Below are 26,460 nucleotides of genomic sequence, written 5' to 3'. Positions count from 1 at the left end.
CGAATTTGGAAAAAATAGCAAATTTTGACAAATTGAAAAATAAACGTATATAACTTAACTCTTTGTTTTATTTTTATAATTTGAATACGCACTAACCTAACCTAATCGTCCATATTGTTAATTGTCCATGTCCACGACACAATAGATTTTCTATTGTGTCTGTGGTTCCGGGGCCTGAGTTATTAAGGCATATTCAATGCAATTTTTATATAACTTAAATCGATCATAATCGCGAATAATTCATATGAATCCTATCCTATCCTACTAATATTATAAATGCGAAAGTTTGTGAGGGTGGATGTGTATGTATGTTTGTTACTCTTTCACGCAAATACTACTGAACCGATTACAATGAAATTAAGCACACATATAGAGGGTAACATGGATTAACACAAAGGATAGGTTTGGTAACGGGAACTATGCGGGTTTTTCTTTGGAAACGCGGGCGAAGCCGCGGTATCTGTATGTATGTATGTATATTTCTTCCAAATGACTGTTGCGAACCGAATACCTATATTCGATAAGGGTATTATCATGAAATAAACAGAAAAATAAAATAAAACACCAAATAACATAATGCCAATATTTATTTACACTCCAATCGTACTTTACACCTAATATAATTGAATAAATCTACACTAAATACATTTGACATCACGATAAGGTCCAGTGCACATTGTAATACAATTGTATCGATACAAAATTGACATTACAAAATAATGTGGTTTATGCATTCATTATAATTAGCTTTATTACACTTGAAATTAATACAAAGGGAAATTTTATTTGTTTTTAATTATATTGTATTTTAAATTCATGTGTAATAAGGCTAAATTCTAAATTTATATTCTTTGGGTCAGGTGTTTAAGTTGAATGAATTAAATGACATTATCAACATTAGGTTTTGTCTCTACTTATATATTTTGAGACAATTTTCTCCAAGAACAAAGATTATTTCGTATAATTTTTAGTGTATTTTTCTGTTAATACGTACTTTTTTGCAAATACACAGTTGAGCACATAATTTATGTCGTATTAGTCAAAAATTACAACCAACTTATACACCTGACTCGAATTAATCCACACAATTTCTATCCAATTATTATATTATTTACAAGAACAGCGCTATAATTTATCAATCTCCCTTAATAATACAATTAAAATACAGTTAGTAACATTTAAAGGCTTGAATACACTTTGTATTATAGGAAAGTTAAAAAGGACAGAGTTCAAAAGTAGATTATATCATTGAAGAATCTTTGAAGATTTTTAGCATTTGTCTGTTTTGTAATAAGTAAAATGCAACCAGACAAGGTAATAATTATGTCAAGATTTTATTATTCATAAAAAAAGAGTAATACAAAATAACATACTACAATACAAAACTAGTGTGAACAAGCCTTTAATTTGAATATAATATTTATTTCTAACATAAGATCACGATCACACATTATAATATTGATCGGTTGCTTCTATTGAAATAACAAAATAAAAAAATACATATTTTCCATACTGTTTAAATTATATGAAAAAAAATCATTACATAGCACAAAGATTTTTCCACTAAACGAAAAATATATTATGAATTACAATTTTTTAAGTCTAAATATCAGGAGTTCAATGGAAAAATCGTTTTTTCGTTAATCGCAATTTTCGCGTTTATGGCCTTACATATTTATATCCGAGCGTATTACACACACGGAGTCAAAACAGACTTTTACGGGACCCTAAAATTCTTTATAAAGTTTATTTAGAGTCAGAGTAAATACCCCAATGAAATAACCTATTGTTTTATTATATTATTGACGCTATAGCAATTAGAGTCAAAATATATTATTTTCTGAGGGTCTTAAAAATGATCCCCTATTGAATGTCATAGTCGCAACGCACCTTTACATCAACCTTTCTATTATATTAAAGTTATGAACGCAAATAAATCTTGAAAGAAGGGCTTACAGTACCACCTATTTTGTTTATTTAGGCAGAAACATTTGACAAATTGAGAAAGTACATCTTTATAAGTTAGAAGAGGGGGGAGGGGGGGGGGAGATAGAAATCTATTGGGGGTAGAATAATTAGATTTCCAACAAAAATAACACCTCCCACTATGTTTTATATTCGGTACGCTGACATACTGTATTAACAACTACCCTACAGTTTAAATTGGGTGAAGGTATACTAAATCATCAACTACCCCCAACATTTAGCAAGTACCCTCAAAATAAAAAAAAATCTGTAATAAAATTCTTTACTTTTCCAAGTGTTACCGCTATAGCAAGTTGCGTATTTCCTTATGTATATGACACAGATAGTCCACATAGCTCGAGCTGCCGTCCACGCCGCGGTCCTCCACGAGGAAGTGACGTAATACGGCCTCGAGCTTGTCGTGTTGCCGCATTATTGTTAGCTGCAATGGTGGACATTTTATTAAAGATATTGTGTTAGAGTACTTAGGTATTTTAAAGTGAAACTTTTATTACATCGTCTCAAACTTTTTGGTCTGTGTACAGTGTAGCGCATGTCACGTGACATGCGCTACACAAAGCAGTGTTCGGAACCGTTCGAACAGTTTCACTTTTACCGTGGTTTCATAAAACCACACAACATTTTTTAGATAATAGATATTTTTAGAATAGAGATTTTATGAAAAATCGTTAGGTTTATTGGAATAGATATATAGAAAACAGTTAACTTTAATTTTTTGAAGTAATAATACTTGCATTATATCAAATACAAGAAAATAATACAGATATTTCGATTCAAGATTTTAAGAAACATGGCTTTTTGGTTTAATATTATGTAGGCTTTAATATGTACATGAAAATTGGGCAAATAAGTATAAAATATAGTACATAATACAACTGTTACTATTAAATGTATTAGAACATTTTTGTTTTAAGCATCACACTATTTTTCATGCAATGAGTACACAAAATGAATATGCGATGGTGACAATTTAGTGTTATTCGAATAAGTACAAAGTGTCATGATATGGACTAGTTAGCATTGGAAAGTGGTAATTTATAACACTTTTAATACAAGCGTCGGCAATTAATGAGTGTAAGTAAGTTATGAGATGTTATTTCTGCAATGAACACGTTGATTCGCATTTATCGATTCCATTATCGAACCGTATCCTTGTTAAAGCGAACTCCAAAGCTATAAAAATGATGGTGATGTACTTGTAAAGCTCCCAAGATTCCACTGCAAAACTCTCCCCGAAGCAAACGTCCCAACTCTAATAAAACTGACCAAAATCCATAAAAATAGCACAACAAACGCAAGAATTTTACTTATCTAGTAAAGTAAAGTGATCCCAAATTCAATTGGGCAAAGAAAATGCGCAAAACATTCCGTAGGAAGCTACCAGAGCAAAAATCCAAGAAATTTTCCCAAGAAACTTTTCCCTTCATGTCCCAAAAGATTCACAACTACCCGCATCGTTTAGACAACTTTCCACACTCCAGAAACCGAAGTTACCAATTTAGCCCATGACCAAACCCACAAAATAAGAACCCCCACAAACCCCTCTAACCCCTAAACCAGACCTACATCAACTTCTGCACTCTCTTGTGCGTTTCCATCAGATAGTCGATGTACGAGAGGGAGCCGTCGGTGCCGGCGTCTTCCGCCAGCAGCTTGCGGAACTGCGCCTCGCTGCGGTCCGACTGCCGCACTAGCTCTACCTGAGGCGCAGGAGCGGCACTTGAGGCACAAGCGGCATGTGGCATATGCGGTGTGTGGCATATGCGGCGTGTGGCATAAGCTGCATGTGGCATATGCGGTGTGTGGCACATACGGCATATGCAGTGTGGCATATGCAGCGTGAGGCATATGCAGTGTACAGTATATGCCATATGCAGCTTGTGGTATATGCAGCGTGTGGCATATGCAATGTACAGTATATGTTATATGCAGCGTGTGGCATATGCAGTGTACAGTATATGTTATATGCAGCGTGTGGCGTATGCAGTGTACAGTATATGTTATATGCAGCGTGTGGCGTATGCAGTGTACAGTATATGTTATATGCAGCGTGTGGCATATGCAGTGTACAGAATATGTTATATGCAGCGTGTGGCATATGCAGTGTACAGTATATGTTATATGCAGCGTGTGGCATATGCAGTGTACAGTATATGTTATATGCAGCGTGTGGCATATGCAGTGTACAGTATATGTTATATGCAGCGTGTGGCATATGCAGTGTACAGAATATGTTATATGCAGCGTGTGGCATATGCAGTGTACAGTATATGTTATATGCAGCGTGTGGCATATGCAGTGTACAGTATATGTTATATGCAGCGTGTGGCATATGCAGTGTACAGAATATGTTATATGCAGCGTGTGGCATATGCAGTGTACAGTATATGTTATATGCAGCGTGTGGCATATGCAGCCTGTGGCATATGCAGCGTGTGTTGGGGCGGCAGGTGCGGCGTGTAGAAGAAATTTTGCGTACGGGAATGCGTGCATTTGTTAGTAGTGTACGTGCGAAAGTTATTTGCAGACATCACATGCTAAAAACTACATTATTTGGCAATAATATTTAGCTATATAAAAAAAAATATCTTAGGAAAGTAGTAAAAAAGAAGTGCCATCAATATGAAATATAGGAAATTAGAGCAAGACATAGTCCAATAAAAATGCTTGTACAAAGTGGTATGTACCACCTCCTCCTCAGATCCTCCCACTTACCCGCATAGCACTCCTGCGGAGCTCCCTTGCACTCTGCACGAGCTCCCTTGCAGCGCGACTTCTTTCATTATCCCGTTCGGGAAGTTCACAGACTTGTGCGTCGAGCCGCTCGCCGAACACGTCGCGCACGAACTCTGGGCACGCTTGCGAGCCTATCCAGATTAACATGTGTACGCCGTTCTCTGCGTGAGAGAATTAATTTAGATTAATACATTGTTTTCTTGTGTTTTATTGGGATACACAACTTACCAATTTTCATTTTTGAATTTATAAAATTCAGTTTGTCCTTATTGTGTGATGCATACAAATGCGAGTGTGCGTTTATTTTTGAAGTGAAACTTCTTAAGGCACGTTGAGTAAAATTTCAAGGTCTCGTCATGGCAATATCGTCACGACGACGACGTCACGGCGACGATTTTGGTGTCTATGAATCTTGCCAAAGCAGTTTCACTTCTGACACATGTATTCGGCACACACTCTTGTTTAATTGATCCTTCGAGCCGGATCCCGTGACGTCACATATTTCCGCTCGGGCAGCGCGTGCTGTGCCCCCCTCCCCCCGCCCCCCACTCACCCAGCAGGTACACCCCTCTGTCGGCCAGCTTGTCGACAGTAGCGCGCAGAGGAGCCGGCCGCTCGGGCAGCGCGTGCTGTGCCCCCCTCCCCCCACTCACCCAGCAGGTACACCCCTCTGTCGGCCAGCTTATCAACAGTAGCGCGTAGAGGAGCCGGCCGCTCGGGCAGGTTGTGCAGCGGCAGCAGGCGCGGGTACGTGTACACGACCGACGAGCACACGTCCGCGGTCAGCGCGCGGTACATCGCGCACGACCGGTCGTCGCACGTCAGGTCCGGGCCTGCGGGATGTTACAATTATAACAAAACAGCATAATACATCATGTAAATACAACAACAACGAATGAAACATAATTCACTTCGCTAGAAAACAAAGATAAAAAAATTGTTGTCGAGTCAATTCACAAGATAGCTTTGGTCCTTTGAACCGGATCACATAGCTATGTTAGTATTTATTTATAGCTAAGTAGTACATTAAATTCTTAATCAATCCCGCTAGAACATTGAAATAAAAACAACAACAAAAATCTTTAAATGATCCTTCGAGTCAGTTCTGAATATAGATTTGGTCCTTTGAGCCGGATCCCGTAAGTTTATCAGCTTAATCCTGTCAGTTACCTCCCGCAACAGCGTCAGACCGCAGCAGCAAACTAAAGCTTTCTACAGAGGCCCTAAATTGTATTATTTAGTGTAATTGAAGTGAAACTTCTTTATCAGGGTTGGAAAAAAATTTAGTGTAACATTTTTTCGATACGCGTGACATTTTTCCGTTACGCGCCATCTTTTTCTTATCCCTACCAAGCGTGATTCGACGTATTTCTGTAAAGTTGCATATAGTAAATTATTTTTTGAAAAATAAGGTCATAAAGAAGTTTCACTTTTTACGTGTGTACACTAGTACACGCACACATTTTTTTTATTATTATCATGCTCACCTCCCGCCACGGCATCAGATCTCAACAAACAGCTGGTGTACAGCGGCAGCAGCTTCATAGACTCGGGCAGCACGAGCTGTCCCGCGGAGGAGGGCGAGGCGCAGTGCCGCCGGTACGCGGCGAGCGACCGCGCGCACCGAGCCGTTAGGCCTTCGCGCACTGCCCGGGGTGTTGCTTCGCGGAGCGCCCATACCGCTACGGGAATATGGACTTTAGATATGTAGGAATAGGTGTGATATTGTAATAGAATTGTGGAAAAAATTGCATGTGAATTAAGACTTTATATAGTTCGAATAAGGGTGATATTTCAATAGCATCTAGACAAAAAAGTGGACGTATTTTAAGGTGAGTTTAGAGTTAATGTAGATTGGAATAGGGGTGATGTTACAATAACCTATAGTCCTATAGATTTTGCAAGCGAATTTGGTATTTATGACAATTGTAATAAGGCTGATATTACAATAACCTATATACAAAAAACTGAGAAGAATGTGCAAGCGAATTTGGTGTTTATGCAAATTGTAATAAGGCTGATATTACGATAGCCTATACACAAAAACTGGGATGAATGTGCAAGCGAATTTGGTATTTATGTTAATTGTAATAAGGCTGATAATACAATTACCTATGGACAAAAAACTGGGGTGAATGTGCAAGCGAATTTGATGTTTACGATTATTGTAATAAGGGTGTAATTATAACAATAACGATATGATTTTAGTCATTTAAAAAAATTGAGTCAAACTTCAACAATATCTTAAATCTTTCAATATAAGATCAATTAACTACGAACTGACTGAATTCTGAAAACTGTATTCATGAATTCATGGTCTTATGATGTTTATTATTATATTTTATTCATGCTCTATCCACCTTTACAACTAACTTCTTTTGAAGTGAAATTCCTTAGGCGCGTTGAGAGTAAAACTTTAAGGTCACGTGATGGCAATACCATCGCGTCATGCCAATACCGTCACGTCATGGATTAAGGCGACGATTTTGGTATCTTTGAATCTTGCCAAAGAAGTTTCACTTCTGACACGTGAGCTGGGCTTTTTTTTAAACTACCCACCTTGCTTCGTCAAGAAGTTGACCATTGTGTCCAACTCCGCAGCCCTATAAACATCCGCGAGCTGATGGGCGACCGACAGTGCCAGGTTGATAACACGCAGGCGCCGGGAGCCAGAACGATGTGTGTATAGTAGTGCTGCTTGTATGTACACGCCTTCTTCGCCTGTTAGCTTGTCGTCGTGTTTTATTTCCACGCCTATCGCTTTGTCTGAATCTGCAAATTAAGGAAAATGATAAGTAAAAATTTTTAAATAGAAAAAATTCGATCACGAGGCGTGATTCGAACCCGTTTCTTTCGATTTTATATAAAGCATTTGTATGCTATGAAACTACATATTAAATTAAATAAAAATATTGTTGGTGAATAGTAAAAGAATATAAAGTCGTCTAGGTAAGTCTTTATTCGTTTGTATAAGAGTTTAGAATCAGGAAAGATATAGTTATATGCAAAGTCATCTTGTGGGCGAAGTTTTAGATTATGATGGAAGAGACAAAGTGAAATGGAAAGTCGACATTTAGTTCATATTATGTTAATACTTAATTTATTTCAATCTGGAAATATGATAGAAGTAAATCTAAAGCCATGTTGTTCGATTTTAGTACATGTGACCGTTTAGTACAACTGGTGATAGGATACAGTTAGTTCCAAAGTCATCTTTTGTCATAGTTTATCGTAGTCTGGAAGCAGGATTTAATTTAATATTTACTTTTATAGCATTCATGCTTTATGAATGATAATTTTTTAGCAGAAGCAGGATAATGTTAGATACAAAGTCATCGTGTACAGGAAATGTTAACACGTTAACGTTTTATTGCAATCTGGTAGTAGGATAGAGTAAGATCCAAAGTTCATTACTTTACGCTTTAATACTTATAAAGTACTATGTTATTGCTTAATGGTATTGGTATGGAACACGCTAGTAGAATTGTGTTAATTTTTGTTTAATTTCCTAATCAGTGCAGAATTATTATATTTACCATCCACCCTACCGTAATACCAAAATCGCATCTTTCAACCAATATTTCCAACTAGCTGTGCCCCGCGGTTTTAACCACAGACCACTCCTGTTAGTCTTAGCGTTATGATATAATAAAGCCTATAGCCTTCCTCGATAAATGGGCTTTCTAACACCGAAAGAATATTTCAAACCAGGAGTTTCTGAGATTAGCGCGTTCAAACAAACAAACTCTTCAGCTGTATAATATTAAAGTATATATTAATCATTATTTTCCTCCCTTTCACTCACCAATAGCAGCCAGCTCGACATCCGTAGTGTTGGACATAAAGAAGTGTCCATAAAAGTCGGTAGCCCGCACTCCTGTGGACGTGCGCACGCGCATCACGGCGTCGTGCGCCGTGTTGCGTGTGAGCACGCGACGCACGTCCCATACGAGACGCGGGCCGTCTAGTTCCGCCTGTTTAGAATTAAATATATGAAGAAATATTTATTCTTGCGAATTGAAAGGCAGGGTATAGGAATAAAGAGAGGGTAAAACATCCCATTTTGACGTGATAACGTTTTTAAAATCGTTTTAGTCGGGTGACATGTTCAGAAACTTGTGTCACACCAAAACCTCACGAGCGCGATCACAGGTATAACGAGAGAGAGACGGACCGATCTCCCGTCTCATCTCGAGCGCTGCCACCAATAAGACGTTATCACGTAAACATCTCGCTCGTAAACCTACTTGACAAACAACCAATTTTTTTATTGAATGCATTCTAAACTGAATAATTTATGAAAAAATTAGTAAAAGGTATATGTTAATAACATGCATATTAAATGATGCATATAATATGCATTTAAATAATAATAGACATATTTTAATATAGTTTATAGGTTTGTAACATGATAAACTTGAACAGGGAACTACAGTACACTTGTGTATCAGTAACTTACTGTAAAGTGTAAAAATTCAAAATTCAAAATTCAAAATTCTTTATTTGGAACATAATAACAAATTGTACATAAACTTAAATTACGATGACATCCGTAAAAGCATAAGAGCTGTGGCACGGATGCCAACGCCCACCTCCATACATAAAATAAGTTCCATCTTAATAAAGTAACAAGTTTAACAATAATATGCAAATTAAGTCGGTTAAAAATAGAAAAAAAGTAGTACAAAATTCTAGACAGCAGGTGTGTTTGTGAGACTGAAGATGTGTATTCGTGAGTGTATGAGTATATGAGTGTGTGAGTATGTGAGTGTGTGTGTGTGTGAGTATGTGCCAGTGTGTATGGGTTTTTCCAAATTTTAGACTGTAAATTTAATAATTTCTTCAGTTTCTTCATACGAACGGGACAAAAGCCAATCAAGGACTATATTTTTAAGTTTAAAATTACAGAGTGGGTAGATATTTAAAACCTGATTGATTTTATTATAGATTAAGGAACTAATAAATGGATAGTGGCGACCAGCTACCGCGGTTCTGCGACGTTCAATAGTACACACCCTGTCAAATCTACGCCTGGAATTTATAAGGTTGGGGTCATAAGAAGTATCCAAGTGTTTTCTCATAACAATTTTTAGAATATATAATTGACGTACCGACGGCACTTGGCATAGGGCATACAATTCGCTAGTTGGAAAGCGGAGAGGTTTGTTGGTGATTGTCTTAAGTACAGCCCGTTGGGCTCGTTCCAAGCGAATCATCAGAGATTTAACACAACCTCCCCAGGAGGTTAGACAGTAAGAAGTAACAGACTGAATCAGTGCGTAATAGACCGTTTTTAAATAACGGAAGTCTATCACTCCTCTAAGGCATTTGAAAACATATGTTAATTTTCTGACTTTAGAACAAACGGTATCGATCTGTTGCTTCCACGACAATGTTGGATCTATTGAAACTCCCAAATATTTTAAACTAGTGGCTCTCTCCAGATGTGTACAACTACATTGAACAAAAGGGTCAGTTTTGAGACAGTCATGGGCGCAAATGGTGAATGTTAGTGGGGGCATGGACGAAATTTTGGGCGCAAAAGTTATAAATTTACTTTTCGCAATATTGAGGGTAAGAAGATTTTGTTGCAGCCAATATTGGACAAGTTTTAAGGCGTTTTCAGCAACACTACGTACCTCATTCCATGTCTGAGCATAAAGAATCAGAGTAGTATCGTCAGCATACGAAATTATTTTACAATTATTGAGAGAGAGGTCACATAAATCATTAATGTAGAGTAAAAACAGGGTAGGTCCTAAGACACTGCCTTGAGGAACGCCGAATGAAACTGAAACATACTCACTCTTGATGTTATTAATAACGACACATTGTGTACGGTCAGAAAGGTAACTGCTAAATATATCCAGAACAGAGCCTCTGATACCACAACGTTCCAATTTGGATAGGAGAATAGGAATAGAGACAGTGTCGAATGCTTTAGAGAGGTCCAGAAAGAGAGCTACAGTTTTCAGTTGATGCTCAAAATTGTTAATAATGCAATTAGTTAATGACAGTAATGCATCTTCTGTAGATAGGCCCCGTCTAAAGCCAAACTGGTTTTTTGAAAAGACATTATTAGAATTAAGAAATGCAAGAAGTCTGTTATTTAGGACTTTTTCAAAGATTTTGGATAAAGCTGTAAGCACAGATATCGGACGATAATTTGCGACACTATCTCTATTTCCACTCTTATAAATCGGATGGACAACAGCTCTTTTAAAAACAATTGGAAACACGCCTTTTGATATGCAGAGGTTTAGGACATAACAGATAATAGGGGCGAGAACTTGTCTTGCAGATTTAATGACGGACGCGGGAATACCATCCCAGCCAACTGCACATTTGTCTTTAAGGTTGTTAATAATTGTAAGGATTTCTTCGTTTTCAATGTTCAGAAGTACCATTGAATTTACAGGAGTATTTAAAGAGATTTGTGGAAAGATGTTTGGGTTATTATAATTATTTGAAGTAGCCGATCGAGAATTTTCAATAATTTTATGAGCCATATCCTTACCCACATTCGCAAAGTAATTATTGACTGAATTGACGGATAGACTGGGACAACTACACGAATTTAATAAATCACTTGCATTAGAATCCTTCCTTTTTTGTCCGGATATTTCCTTTATGACATTCCACGCAGCCCTGGGGTTCTTTCTGATTTTCTGGAACCTACTTTGTTCGTATTCTCGTTTAATATTCTTTAAAAGCTAATTACAGAAAGTACGGTAACGGATGAATATCAATTTGTTGAGAATATTTTCTGGGTGTTTCTTAAATTTGCGATAAAGTTTATCTCTGTGGCGAATACATTTCAGAAGACCGGGTGTAATCCAGGGTTTTATTATGCGTTTTCTACAAGGGATTGTGCGGCTATGAGAAGTAATTATAGAGGATAAGGTGTTAACTAGGTTGGTTGCTGACTCATCTGGATCAGTAGAATCTAAGACAGAGGAAAAATCGGTATTTTCAAGCACGTTCACAACCGAGGGAATATCAATATGAGTATGAACAGAATAATTATTCTTAGATGGTTTTGCAATTTCCGCATGTATAAAGCATAAAACCGGGTTATGGTCAGTAAACGTAGCATCAAGGACTAAAGTAGTAGCTTTGTATGGCGTACGAAGCATTACATGATCAAGACAATTGCCTTCGCGAGTTGGGAAAAGATGAGCAGGCAATAAAGCGTGTGAGGCCAATAAATTTAGATACTCATCGGTGGAAGGATCTGCGTTATTTGCAATTATATTAATATTGATATCACCGATGACCAGAATACTTTTGTTTGATTTGATAGAAAGGAGCACGTTATCTAGACTCGTAATAAAGGGATCAAGGTTCCTAAAAGATGGTGATCGATATAACGCTACTACAGCAAGAGAATTAGGAAATTCCAAAATAATACAATTAGCATCATTTAGTGGAGGTAAGGTTACTTTGCAACTTAAACCAGCTCGAACATAGGTGACCACGCCTTCATTTTGAGTAGTAAAATTAGATTGATGGTATTCGTATCCTGGAAGAATTGGAATGAATGGAGCCTTGCTTAACCAGCATTCTGATAGAACAAGAATATCAAGCTGATATCCGAGTCTATGCAGTAAAGTTTGAAAAAGGTTGAAATTACAGTTAATGCTTCGGATATTAACATGTAAGACTTTAAAGTCTCCAAAATTTTTAACATAAGAAATGCTATCCTCTGGTTGGCAAAGATAAGAATCAGACACCGAAATATTATCTATATCGTCATTAATAGTATTCAAGTCATTCATTTTATAGATAGAATAGAACAAGGGAATACTAACTGTGATGAAGAACTAAAGAAAACAAATCTAAAATCCGGAATAGTTGAGAAAGAAGTAAATATTTTGGAAAAGTGTATGATATGTGTAAATGTGGTGTGTGCTAGGTGTGTAAAATATTGTATGTAAAATTCATTATTACAATCAGAAACAATTATAAATGTAAAATAGATAAACAAATTTTTTATATAATATATATCACTAAGAAGAAACACCATGGAAACACATATTAATAGTCATATTAGAGTGTCCTGTTTCACCTTTGCAATATCCAATTCGGTATTAATTCTTATCAATGGCCCGTTTTCCTTTTTACGAAGAAAGATCTTTCCGTGCGACACCCAACAAAACTTAAAATTATGTGTGTTTGCAAGGTCACGCGATAAGAAAAACAATCTTTTCATTTTGGCCGAAAAAAGGTACCGGTAAAGTGAGTGTGCTAGAGTTAGTAACCCACCATAAAAGTAAGTGTACTTAATACTTATACAACTTTATGACTGTAATGAAATAAATTTATCTGTGAACTGCAGTTTTACGTGTATATGTGTCTTGCGCTTAAGTGTACTAATACAGCTTAAGTTTGCTTACCGTAAAGTAAGTTAACTTATGTGTATGTGCATGTGTGAGTGTATCTGTGACTTTACGCTCCGTTTTACGCTATAAACTTACCGTAAAGTAAGTATACTTGTGCATCTGTCCGCCCGTTAACCTGGCTAATTGGCCAATAGTGGCCGCGTCCACATACGCGTTGTTACACACGAACAGTTGCACGCACACGCCCGCCGCGGAACACGCTTGGCCAAGCTCGTTGTACGCTGTTGTTTGTGGGGCTACGGGTAGGGTAACAAAATGTTAATACGCCATCTACACTAATATTATAAAGTACATAAAAAGTAAAAATACATTTAGTTGTTTATCACTACATAGTATAAAACAAAGTCGCTTTCCCTGTCCGCTTAAATCTTTAAAACTACGTAAAGCTAGTTTAATTATATTGGATAGACTGCAAAAGTACTGGACAAATTGTAATATTTTTTTATTAATTAATTAATAGTAATATTGATGTTAAATATGTATGTATGGCTACACAGTATTAGGAATTAACATAGGCTTTACTTTAATTGCTTTCCATAACAGGGCAGCATGTAGCGTTGAATGAAACAATCATTGAAATTACGACCTTATTTCATGGCAGTAATGCTCAAAATCTATCTTATCGGACTTTACAAAACTCTGACTAAGACACATAGGTAGAGTTATGCCTCAGACAATTTTTAAACGTCATTATGAGTTTATTTCCTTATCATTGATTCAATAAGACTTAAATATTTGGTTCTACAGCATTAAAATGCTTTATAAACGATTATTTTTCTATTCTTTAAAAAAAAAAAACAAAAAGCTCTGCCTAATAGACGCATATGTAGAATTTTGCCTCAGACAATTTTTGAGCGTGATTGTGAGTATAGTGTCTTATTGTACGTCAATAATACAAATAGATAGATTTAATCTTTAATTAATTTTCTTAAAAAAACCCAAAAAGCAATAAAATCTCACCCAAAATCTGTTTCTCCTTATCGGTTCCCAGTAATTTCCTGTCCTCCCTATTGATGAGTTTTCCGGGTGCATTGTAAGTTGGTAGAGAGGTGTGGAATACGAGCAGCTGGCCGCTGGTGTCCGCCGCTTTCAGTGCTTCAAGACCCGCCTATATTATACAAGAAAAATTAATATCTTCGTGTGGTATTGGATAGTTTTTGTAGGTGAAATGAAAAAATAAATTAATTTGTCCGAAAAATTGGCGACATCTAAGTAAGGGTACGTTTCGTAAGTATAGTTTAATGAAATAAAATGGTTTTCAGTTATGTCGTTTATTAGTTTATTTTTTAGTTTGTGATTTGCTAAATGAGTTCTCTATTAGTAGGTGGTGCATTTAATTGATTTTACTCTGTTTGAGTCGAGATGTCATATCTTTAGGATATATTGGTTAAAAATGTTACAAATAAACGCATATTATAGATCTCCACTTAAAGGGTATAAACAATTCACTATTATTATGGTAACTCAAGCCAGACAATCTTAATATATATAAATCTCGTGTCACAATGTTTGTCCTCAATGGACCCCTAAACCACTTAATCGATTATAATAAAATTCGCACACCATGTGCAGTTCGATCCAACTTGACAGATATGATAGTTTAAACATGTAGGTACCACGGGCGAAGCCGGGGCGGACCGCTAGTAAGGTTATAAAAATTACATTTAATTTTAATCTAATTTAAGACTATGGATAGATACCTGAACAGCTGGTAACAGCGTGATCTCCGTAGTTTTAGTATCAGCGAAGATGATGGGCAGCTGTTCGAGCAGCGTCTTAATAACCGGTGTGGGAACTGCTGGAGCCAGCAGTCCTTCCAGCAGGGGCACGAACATGTCCCCTACGTCACCCACGGAGAGCATTTGTGGGGCAGCTAGCGATTCCTGGGGCACAAGTAATATAGTTTATAATATACTATACAATTTTTTGTATGTACCCCACATTGTTTATTATTTCTCTTTTTTGGGATACAGTAAAAATAATTATAAAATATGCAATCTAGAAATTTAGTAAAATAATAAATATAGCATATTAAAAAATCAAATAAAATTCGGAGTGTTCCTATGTTTAATCCATATACAATGCTTAACATGTATTGGTATGAAACTTATAAATCAAAGTTTAAATGAGCGCTACTTTTATTCTGTCGTTAAATAATTAAGTGATTCAATAATACCTAAATCACATTATTTGCAAAAATACATATAAAATTTAAAGAAATTTAATAAATACAAAATGTCTTCTTACCTTAATGTTATAAAAATGAACCGTAGAGCTGTAAGTGATGAAACCGATGCGCGTCTTGCATTCGCCCGTCTGTTCATCCTTTGGCATCGACTGTAAAATAAAAATAACAAAATAAAAACTTGAAAAAAGGTTGATAAAACCAAAATATTGTTTGCTGAAACACAAATGGTTCAAGCTAATTAATTTCATGTTAATCATCACGTTTGCTTAAGGGGGCGCATAAAGCAAAATAACCAATCTTCTATTAGATGATACGTGTAATATGCAAGACCAAATCTAAAAAATAAAATATATATCAAACTAGATGATATGTTCAACGATTCTGTTTAATCAAAAACATAAAATATTAAAATTTACTCGATAAAAAAAAATCACCAAGTTAGCTCTAATTTTCACACTTTTACGTTTTCTACTTGACATGGTAATACTTATTATGATTTTTTTTTCATAAACAATTATATTAAAACATTTGCAAGATATTTGTCAGAGCATTTTGTGTAATTACTTTTAGTTTTGGTTTTATCTGCGATAAACCACTTTTGGCGCTCTTTTTTTCTCGAGATAAACGTTTGATTTTGTCACGATAAAAGTGGTTTATCGCAGATAAAACCAAAACTAAAAGTAATTACACAAAATGCTCTGACAAATATCTTGCAAATGTTTTAATATAATTGTTTATGAAAAAAAAATCATAATAAGTATTACCATGTCAAGTAGAAAACGTAAAAGTGTGAAAATTAGAGCTAACTTGGTGATTTTTTTTTATCGAGTAAATTTTAATATTTTATGTTTTTGATTAAACAGAATCGTTGAACATATCATCTAGTTTGATATATATTTTATTTTTTAGATTTGGTCTTGCATATTACACGTATCATCTAATAGAAGATTGGTTATTTTGCTTTATGCGCCCCCTTAAAGCATTATATACAGGTCTAAAACTTCGTCTTGGTCGAAAAACTTTACCTTCAATCTCACAAATTGCAAAATTACGAAAATTATTTTAGCACCAATAATACTTAAATCTGAAACACAGCACTGTCTACTTTGAATTTAATCAAAAACTGAGTAATTCGTGCATTACATAAATTTTTTTTGTTCTACTACCCTCCTATACTTATTAAAGTATTTGCGGGTACACAAAAAGTAAAAACAAACATACCTCAATAATATCCATAATATTGTCACAAATTGTGGCCAGCAGGCCGCTCTTCACCGAATTGTATGACACGTCGATCACGAATATAACCGCTGGCGGCTTGGGTAGCGTGTTGTTCTGGAAGAAAATGTTATTTAAATACTTTATTTTTTATGGTGTACAATGTTTAGTAGTATAGAAGTGAGAGTCTTCGAGTTTTGATGGCAGATGTCGTTTTGATTCCAAAAGTAGCTTTTCTAGCAAAATAAATCAACATAATGTTTTGTGTTATTTAAACCGGTTCCTTAATGCAGTGGTTGGCAGAGAGAGCATTACAACTCAAGAAAAAAAATCAAATAAATATAAATATTCGATTGAGCAGCGAACAAAAAAAACGAATTCAACACCACAAAAAATGCACTTTAAAGCGACTTATAAACTAATATAACTTTAATAAGCGCTATCTATACTCACACACTGTAAAGTGTAAAGATATAGTTTACTAATATCAAAATTTGAAGTTGAAAATTTTTGAATCAATTTTTTTTTCAATTGCTACGAACCACTGAAAAAAATCTTTCCTCACTATAATATAGAAAAATACCATAAATAGTAAACTAACCCGACAATACTGTTCAGTGGCGACAATCTCGTACGCGCCGAGCGCCATCTCCGCGGGCACGCGTCCGTACTGCTGCATTGTGTTTATGTATTGCGTGTACTCCATCGGCACTGTAAATAATATTTATTATGGTTCATTGTAAATATAGTATACGAGAAGCTTAAATCTATCCATTGAAAGTGGACCAAGAGTCTAAAGCATACAGATATTAATTAAAACTTAAAATTGTGTACAGGAGATTTATTGCTACGGAGGAAACTCTGCCAGGCCATCTGAGTATTACTGAAAATATTGCTTTTTATACGCGAAAATTAACAAATTGGTTGTTTTATGTATGTATGTTCTTGTAGATACACGAGTTTAATTATTTTAAACATGTTTACGATATGAATTGAAAAACAAACAATACTTATATACTTACATTAAATAGAAGGCACTTTGGTCCTTATTGAAATCAATAAAAACCTTATTGCTATGAGAATAAAGGTCAATATTAATCTACAGTGGTGATTTCGCATAATAAAAAGTAAAACAACTAAAACCCAACTACGACAAAAAACGACGCTGAAAAAGTATAAAACAAGATTTTCAGAATTCCACTATGTAGAGATAAATTTTCATGTTTGGAAAGGCGTAGTCACACGTTACATATATCTACCGTAGTACTTTGACAACGTGTGACTACGCCTTTCCAAACATGAAAATTTATCTCTACATAGTGGAATTCTGAAAATCTTGTTTTATACTTTTTCAGCGTCGTTTTTTGTCGTAGTTGGGTTTTAGTTGTTTTACTTTTTATTATTTGTACTATTTTGGTGTTAAAGTGTATTTTTGGCGCATAATATTGACAAAAGTTAAATTGATGAACTAATAAAGAAGCTATGAACGAAAAGATGTGAATTATATGCAATCAGCCCATGAATACAGGTAAAGTCACAAGCAAATGCTAGTAATATATATATATTCAAAATGTGCAAGTAAAAAGCTTTCAAATGATACCAAACACGGCATATTTATCTTAACTTTATTTTTTTACTCTGTATGTTTTGTCCGCTAGAGGGCGCCACATTAGATTTTGTGAAATCCCATATAGCCTATAACCAGCGGACAATTAAGACGCTTCTAATGATATGTCATTTGTCGAATTCTGATAAGTAGTTTAGAAGTTACGAGGGAACAGATGAACATACATACATACATACATACATACATACATACATACATACATACATACATACATACATACATAGCCTGTCAAAATCATAACCCTCCTTTTGCTTTGCCGTAGTCGGGTAAAAAGGCGCAATAGAAATGCCACACCACAGGCAGTTCACACAAAATGGACCTTATTTAAAAAAATACATGGTCCGTAGTCGCGTTTATTGATAGCCTTACATGGTTCTCAAAAATAAATAAGGTTGATATTCACATTCAATCACTTAAGAAAACATTGAAAAACAGTCCCTATCACTACCACCACAAAATCTTCACTCACCTTCCGTGGTAGCCTTACAGAAGGCGCATTTAAAATGTCTCCCAGCGTCAATAAACTTCATATTAGGGCAGATGTACGCTTTACACCTGCTACATCTAACTGGGCCCATACTGGCCGAGCCGGTTAGAGCTGCAAAGTCTATTAGTGGGGGTTCGGGTTCTGAACCCACTGTGTCTGCCATGGGTGCGATCTGGGGATTAGAAATAGAGATCTTATGTTAATCTATACTAATATTATAAAGAGGAAAAGTTTGTATGTATGTAAGTATGTATGTATGTATGGTTTTCACGCATAAACTACTGGACCGATTTTGTTGAAATTTGGCACAGATAATCTTTAGACCTTGAGAAAGAACATAGGCTACCTTTTATTGCGAAATATGTACCACGGGCGAAGCCGGGGCGGACCGCTAGTACTATTATAAAGGCGAAAGTTTGTAAGTATGGATGTTTGTTACTCTTTCACGTAAAAACTACTGAACCGATCACAATGAAATTTAGCACACATATAGAGGGTAACTTGGATTAACACATAGGATAGGTTTTATCCCGGAAATCCCACGGGAACAGGAACTATGCGGGTTTTCCTTTGAAAACGCGGGCGAAGCAATGGCGGAAATCTAGTTAGTAATAGATATGAAAATATAGACATTAAGTAAAAATATAAGAAATATGTGGTACATTAAACAATTACTGAAATAAAGTTTACAATATTTCAGACACCATAAATTCTATTCAAACCTTAGTTATAGTGGTATTAGTGCAGTAAAAATCGTTTTACATGATTTATGCAATTATTGTGCTCCTGATAAGATTTACACAATCGAAAATCATGAAAAAAAGTATGAAATAAAAACAACTCAGTTGAACATGGATTTTTAAGAAATCTATTCAAATATAATAAAGCTGAAGAGTTTGTTTGAACGCGCTAATCTCAGGAACTATTGGTTCGATTTGAAAAAAATATTTCGGTGTTATATAGCCCATTTATCGAGGAAGGCTATTGGCTATATATCATTACGCTAAGACTAGTTTTTATAGTATTCTATAAAATAAATTTCATTCATTCAATCCTATAATTTCATAATCATATTAATTCGTAAATAAAATACATAAAAATATATCACTTACCACCAAACAAAAGGGCATTGCAGTCTGCTTGAGCAAGTCAGCTGTGACTGGCACACTGTACATCGAACTGCGGATAAATCTTGGACCTGAGAACAAACAAAATTTTGTTTTAGTTTGTAATTAAAATCTTGTTATCATTATGTATAATTTGATATTTGAAAATAACTAATCAGTGAAATTAGTTACTCTGTAAAAATTTGCATTTAAGAAAAAGTAGCTTTGCAATGGTAGAATAATTTCTCAAGTTAAAGAGGTTGTTTTATCATGTTATATTCAGTTGAAAATCTTAAATTTTGCATTAAATCTACATATACACTCAAAAATTAACAAATGAGCAAGCAAATAACCATTTACTTCAACTACTTTAACAAACACACATAATATACTCCACACTTGAAGTCAGACAACTTACTAGCATTTCCCTTATCGTCAACAATGAAGTCAGTAGTCACTAGCGGTGGCACCAGACCCTTATCATTCGTCACAAACACTCCGCTGCGATTCTGCTGATCGTCGGCCATTACTTGAATCTGAAATTGGACACAATAGTTTAATGAGGTACGAAATATGTAAATTCTAATAAAATATGTGTGGTGCATTATATAAAGTAAAAAAAATAGCTTCTGTCGTTTTGTGAATGTTGGTTAAAAATAAAAAATCTAAAAACATCATACAATAAATAGTTACAATATGCAAATATAATATAGAAATGGTTAAATGGCCATGGCGAAGAAACTGTTTTTGAAAACAAAAACAAAACAAAACTTGTTAAAATTATGTTAATCAAAAATACATAATTCCAAAATCTGTAAATGGTAAAACCATGTTATTTCGATTCAAAAGTGCTTCTAGAAAAAGTCTAATTCAATAAATTATGTCTGAATTTGAGTTTGAACTCACCGGGCTAGGCATTTGATCGGGATCGAGCCGTTTCTGCGGCGGCTGTTGAAACTGTTGTCCATAGCTTGGTTGTTGTCCCGGGAACTGTTGTGGGGGGTACCCGGAGTTGGGCTGGTAGCCTTGTTGCGGCATCGGTGGCATGCCTGCGTCAGGTAAATAAATAAATAATAAATATTTCAGGACATTTTTACACACGGCACGATCTGATCCCATACTAAGCTTTTCACTTGTGCAATGGAAACCAGATGGTTGATAAACATACATAATATATAATTTAAAATACATACTTAAATAGATAATTAACACCCAGACACAGAGCAAGCATCAATGTTCATCACACAAATATTTGCCCTGGGTGGGAATCGAACCCACGATCCCTCTGGCTTGAAAGGCAGGGTCACTACCAATCAAGCCAACCGGTCAGTCAATAAAAATTAAATTAGAAACGAATTAAGTAAGGATTTTACGTCATACTATTCACGCCACGGAATATTGTGTCCATCGTCAATACGATGTTTTATTAATAAACAATTATATTTAAATTATTACACAAGTTTATATAATCTTGTTTTTTTTAACGCTATAAATTCGACTATCCAAATATTATATGTAACTGGTATATTTTTGAGTGCAACGTTTTCAAAATTACTGTACTCATCAGTTTACAAATTATGAGTACAGTAGTATTTATAGTAATTTTAGTAAAAAATATATCTACACACCTGGATATTGAGCGTTAGTGGGTGGTCCGGGCGGTCCGGGCGGCGCTCCATAACCGGGCTGGTTTTGTCCGGGATACTGTCTTTGTTGTGACAACGGCGGCGGCATATGTGGCATTCCGGGAAGCTGCGCCGATTGGAACTGATTGTATTGCGATGAAGGTGGCATGCCTGGCTGCGGTGGCATGCCAGGTTGTGGAGGCATGCCAGGTTGTTGTTGCATGCCTTGCTGTGGTTGCATGCCAGGTTGTGGAGGCATGCCAGGTTGTTGTTGCATGCCTTGCTGTGGTTGCATGCCAGGTTGTGGAGGCATGCCAGGTTGTTGTTGCATGCCTTGCTGTGGTTGCATGCCAGGTTGTGGAGGCATTCCTGGCTGTGGTGGCATGCCTGGCTGCAGTGGCATGCCCGGTTGTGGTGGCATGCCAGGTTGTTGTTGCATGCCAGGTTGTGGTGGGATGCCAGGTTGTTGTTGCATGCCAGGTTGTGGTGGCATGCCAGGTTGTGGTGGCATGCCAGGTTGTGGTGGCATGCCAGGTTGTTGTTGCATGCCAGGTTGTGGTGGCATGCCTGGTTGTGGCGGCATGCCTGGTTGTGGCGGCATGCCTGGTTGTGGCGGCATGCCTGGTTGTGGCGGCATGCCATGTTGTGGTTGCATGCCTGGTTGTGGCGGCATTCCAGCTTGCGAATAAGCCGTTTGTGGTGGCATACCAGGTTGCGGTGGCATGCCTGACTGTGATTGCGCTTGTTGAGGAGGCATGCCTGGTTGTGGTGGCATGCCGCCTTGCCGTTGCATGTTAGGTTGTGACGTAATAGGTTGTGGAGGCATGCCTGGATGACTTTGTTGTGGAGGTTGGCCGGACTGCGCTTGAGAACCAGGTGGAGGTAGTAAGCCGCCTTTACTTGGTGGCATTCCTTGTCCGGTTTGTGGAAAATTAGGTTGAGGTCCTTGAGATTCAGGTCGAGGTGGCCCTTGTAAGCCAGGTTGACTCGATGGCGGCTGTTGCGAGCCGGGCATGGAATTTGCTTGCGAAAAATTTGTACCCTGACCAGGTAATTGACGATTTTGGAAGCCTGGACCTGGCGGCATTTGAGAACCTTGTGGTCCTTGACCCGGCGGTCTCATTTGCTGCAGATTCATGCCGGGTTGACTAGTTGGCGGGCCTTGACCAAAGGGAGGCATGCCTTGCTGCATTGGTTTGGGAGGTTGCATTGACGTAGGTGGCATTTGGGGCTGGTTAAATTGAGAACCCGGAGCGGATGATGGCGGTGCACCCATCGAAGGTGGGAACTGCGAAGCATTGCTTGCCGGTCTACCATGTGGGAACTGCTGCGGAGGTCCTTGTGCATTAAAATTAGATGTCGGAGGGAAATTTGGCGGAAACTGGCCAGGGGGCAGTTGTGATGTAGGAATATTGAAACCTTGTGGCCCATTGAGGTTCATGTTTTGCATTTTCTGTGACATGTCGTCTTTGCCCATTGGCGGACCGTTTGGTGGCATTTGACTTAAGTTAGCATTTTGCATGCCGTTGAAATCTTGGGAAGGAGGAAAGCCTAAGGGATTATTCGGTGCGTTGTTGTTCTGCCCGTGGGGCGGGTATTGTGGATTCATCATCTTCACTGTTGCCTATCTGAAAATAAAGCGCAAATTAATATGTCACATAGGTTAAAAAAATAACTAATAGAACCTACCTACTCTTTGGATATTTGCTATTACTTTCCTAATAATTGTGTCAATATAATAAGAATTTCTTTAAGTATTATTCATACTCGATCGAAATTAATTCAAGGTTTATACGACATGACAAATTAATCTAATTATAGCTTAAGAATACCTATCTATGTTATATGTATACTAGCTGTTGCCCGCGACTTCGTCCGCGATTCGGTCGTTTTTCGTCATTCGTCGTTTAAAAAAAATACGTGACACTTTATTTTTGAATGTTCTTAATTGTCTCTTATAAAATTTAACTACATTAAAATTGAATACCTACTCTGATAAGAAAATCTTAAAATCATCGAAAATCATAGACATCGAATATCTGAGGAAAACATGAATGAATGTGATTTAAATTCTACATTTCTTAGTAATTAAAATAATAATCTAAATTAAATGTACATTAACAGTTTGAGCGCACCATTATAGAATATGTACCTAAGTAATAAATTACGTTAGTTTACATAGTAACTTTACTAAAAACACGATGACTTTCTTTCGCGCTCGGTACCACAACCTAAGCATGTTTGTGGTACGTCACTTTACGCCCCACGAGTTCCCCTCCGTTGCTATGCGAAAATACATTCGTCGCCCTACTGTAGGAAAAATTGTAATACTGTGGCCTGGGCGTTATAACACGCTCAGGGAATTCCTGAGTGCTGATAGACTTCCGTCTATCGGCATTTATACCAATTTTATATTAATATCACCATCTTGAGGAAAAGCTTCTAATGTCGATTTAAAACGCATATATACGGATTAACCTGATGAATTAACATGTTCTAAAATTGTGAAATGAGTTCAGTTTTAAATTCGAGAAATATTGATTTCTTGTATTCGATTATTCGTCGTAGTCGAATACAAAATATATTTAAAGAAACTTAGGTTGACCTTCAGGCAAAAGGGATCCTATCAAATGATAAACTTGACCTTGTATCTTAAAAGTAAGAATGAAAGGAGCATCTGATAATTGTTGAGCACCAAAGGATCATTTAAAACGCAATACTATAAGAGCTTATATTGTCTAAGAACTGTTTAGATTGCACATGTTCCTCTAAAACTTAAAAGTAGTGATTTCAAAGGTTCCGGCGTATCTTCAAACGAAAGCCGACTCCTTACTCCACTTTAAAGCATTACAAAAAGAACATACTACGTTAATATCGCCTATACAGAAGATGATCTGTAGATAATCAATTGTGAGGTTATAAGCAAACCCACTTTTATATTTGTCGGACCACACCACCGAATTTGTAGATTGATCTTCTATGTTTACCTCTAAGTCATTAAGACTATGTCGAAATCTGTCTGCAGTAAGACGGGCCTCTCGCTCTTCGTCCGTTTCAAGAGACCAATAGTTTCAATTCTTAATCTTTCATTAAACAAACTTATTAATCGTTCTTGTCTCAAATAATGGTAATATTCGCGTCCCTACTCTAGTCATTGCTTATGCTCATGTTCATCTTCGAGAGATCGAATAATATTATGGTGCACCCTATTATTTGTCAAACGGTCTTCATATTGAGTAAAAGTTTCAGATTCTCGAGATAAAATATGACGATCGTGATCAGCTGTGAGACGTAATTCCCTCTCAGTGAGGGTTTCGGTCTCACGGGATAGTACAATATGCCATTTGCGATCAGCTGTGAGACGTTATACCCTCTCAGTGAAGGTTTCGGTCTCACAGGATAGTACATGCCGTTCGCGGTCAGCTGTGAGCCGCAATTCTCGTTGTGAAGCGGTTTCAGGTTCGGCATAACACATGTTGTTTTCGGTCAATAGTAAGCCTCTTATCTCTAACGATCCTTGAGAACTCTTATTTCTCATTTTCTTAACTTTGCTCGAATTTCGATATAAAGATTTTTTAGGTGGCACTGATGCGGGTGAATAAAAATTAAGTTAAAGCCCACGACATGTTTGCTTCACAAACCCACGACATGTTTGCTTCACAAATCCGACCGCGCCACACCACACCACATGCCATGGGAATCGGCGCGCTTGTCGCTCGCCAGTGCTTGCCATACGCACACATGCCGGGGGAACGCTCAGTTCAAATCGCGACGGATGGCGACAAGCGCTTGTCGTCTGCCAATGCTTGTGAAGCAATACATATAATAAAATTGTGGAAAAGTGATGTCTGTACAATTAAAACATGTAGAAAAAAAATAACAGGTGTTATTATTATCGAGAAATCGAAAGAAACCATTTTTTCTCTTAAAAGCTCCCCCCCCCTCCCACTTCCCGAACTCCGATTGACCGTAATTTATTTTTCCTTACATTTTTATCATATCCTTTTCTAATGGGTTTCATCCTACTGCGATTTTTTTTTTGTTTCAAAAATTATCTACCCTGGTGTATAGGTAAATTTTCCAAATAAAATGTCCTTTAAATTATGTCGTATTATATTTTTAACCCCCGACGCAAAAAGACTGGTGTTATGTGTTTGACCGCTATGTATTTCTGTGTGTGTGTGTGTGTGTCTGTCTATGGCACCGTAGCTGGCTAACAGGTAAACCGAATTAGATGCGGTTTTTTTTGTTAGGCAGAATATTTTCCGACGCTGGTTCTTAGATAAAGTGTATCAAAATTGGTTCATCCACTTATTATACCTACATAGGGGTAAAAGTGGGAATGAAAAAAATGAAAGTTATAATTTATTTTTAAAGATCGTCGGGAAGTTTATGAAATTATTTATTCCTTTTTCTATACACTTTTCTTCGTCTAAACGGTTTAGTTACGTGCTCTCTCTCTCTTCAGCCTTTAGTTACGTGCGTGAGACAGGAAAGATCTAATTTGGATTTGTTGCTGGATTTGATAAAAACTGAGTAACGATTAAGCTGATCAGTGGCTACACCATAGATTATTAAAAACATCCGTTTAAGAAAGGAAGGAAATAGAATTTGCTCCTCTCCCCCCCCTGGTTCCTAAAAAATAATATGACATAATTTAAAAGAAATTTTACGTAGACGTACGTAGAATTAGTTAGGCATTTCTTTTTTGATTTTCGATATTATATACTAATCATAATTTTTAATTACATTATGTAGTAACTATTTGGTATAGGTTAGGCATTTCATTTCTTGATTTTCTTTAATAATTTGGTACGTAAGTTTTTTAGCTCAGTTTAGTAAGAAATTTTAATAACAATTCTTTTAATTATTTATGGTAAAGTCCGGTCGCGGAGCAGGAAGAATTTCGTACATTAACCTGTCACTGTCACTCCCTTGTAAAAATAATGTGTCTTGCTCGCACAGGTGCAATGACCGCCGTCCTTAGGGATTGTAAACCTTTAACCTGAGAGCGTAAGGTTTGTGTTTGCTTGATTGGTGTCAGGTGTTCAATTATGATTTTGTGAATTCAAAATTTATAAGAAT

The 26,460-nt window shown here is 36.5% G+C and overlaps 1 protein-coding gene across 2 annotated transcripts in view; it reads right to left on the bottom strand.

Moving 5' to 3' along the window:
* Positions 1-569: 569 nt before the first annotated feature.
* The window catches only part of Sec24CD (COPII coat complex component secretory 24CD), a 36,359-nt gene continuing 10,468 nt past the window's right edge, over positions 570-26,460 (bottom strand). Inside the window, exons 2-19 of one of the 2 annotated variants that reach the window (XM_089710417.1) lie at positions 21,379-23,003; positions 20,657-20,799; positions 20,169-20,286; positions 19,757-19,842; positions 18,627-18,816; positions 17,132-17,241; positions 16,534-16,647; positions 15,372-15,461; positions 14,825-15,007; positions 14,085-14,232; positions 13,200-13,360; positions 8,528-8,696; positions 7,282-7,494; positions 6,210-6,404; positions 5,376-5,555; positions 4,702-4,883; positions 3,553-3,686; positions 2,267-2,407 (exon numbers count right to left, since the gene is read on the bottom strand). In XM_089710417.1, the coding sequence (XP_089566543.1) occupies positions 2,404-2,407; positions 3,553-3,686; positions 4,702-4,883; positions 5,376-5,555; positions 6,210-6,404; positions 7,282-7,494; positions 8,528-8,696; positions 13,200-13,360; positions 14,085-14,232; positions 14,825-15,007; positions 15,372-15,461; positions 16,534-16,647; positions 17,132-17,241; positions 18,627-18,816; positions 19,757-19,842; positions 20,169-20,286; positions 20,657-20,799; positions 21,379-22,987 (4,029 nt within the window). In that variant the 5' untranslated portion in view covers positions 22,988-23,003 and the 3' untranslated portion in view covers positions 2,267-2,403. Of the gene's footprint in view, positions 2,408-3,552; positions 3,687-4,701; positions 4,884-5,375; positions 5,556-6,209; positions 6,405-7,281; positions 7,495-8,527; positions 8,697-13,199; positions 13,361-14,084; positions 14,233-14,824; positions 15,008-15,371; positions 15,462-16,533; positions 16,648-17,131; positions 17,242-18,626; positions 18,817-19,756; positions 19,843-20,168; positions 20,287-20,656; positions 20,800-21,378; positions 23,004-26,460 lie in introns of both variants that reach the window. The other variant, XM_089710416.1, reaches the window with a different exon arrangement.

This window comes from Colias philodice, chromosome 24, assembly GCF_061535455.1.
Source record: "Colias philodice isolate Cphi_HAF_F1 chromosome 24, ilColPhil1 Martin Lab GWU primary, whole genome shotgun sequence".
NCBI classification, from domain to species: Eukaryota; Metazoa; Arthropoda; class Insecta; order Lepidoptera; family Pieridae; genus Colias; species Colias philodice.
This window is presented reverse-complemented; position numbering and strand designations above follow the sequence as displayed.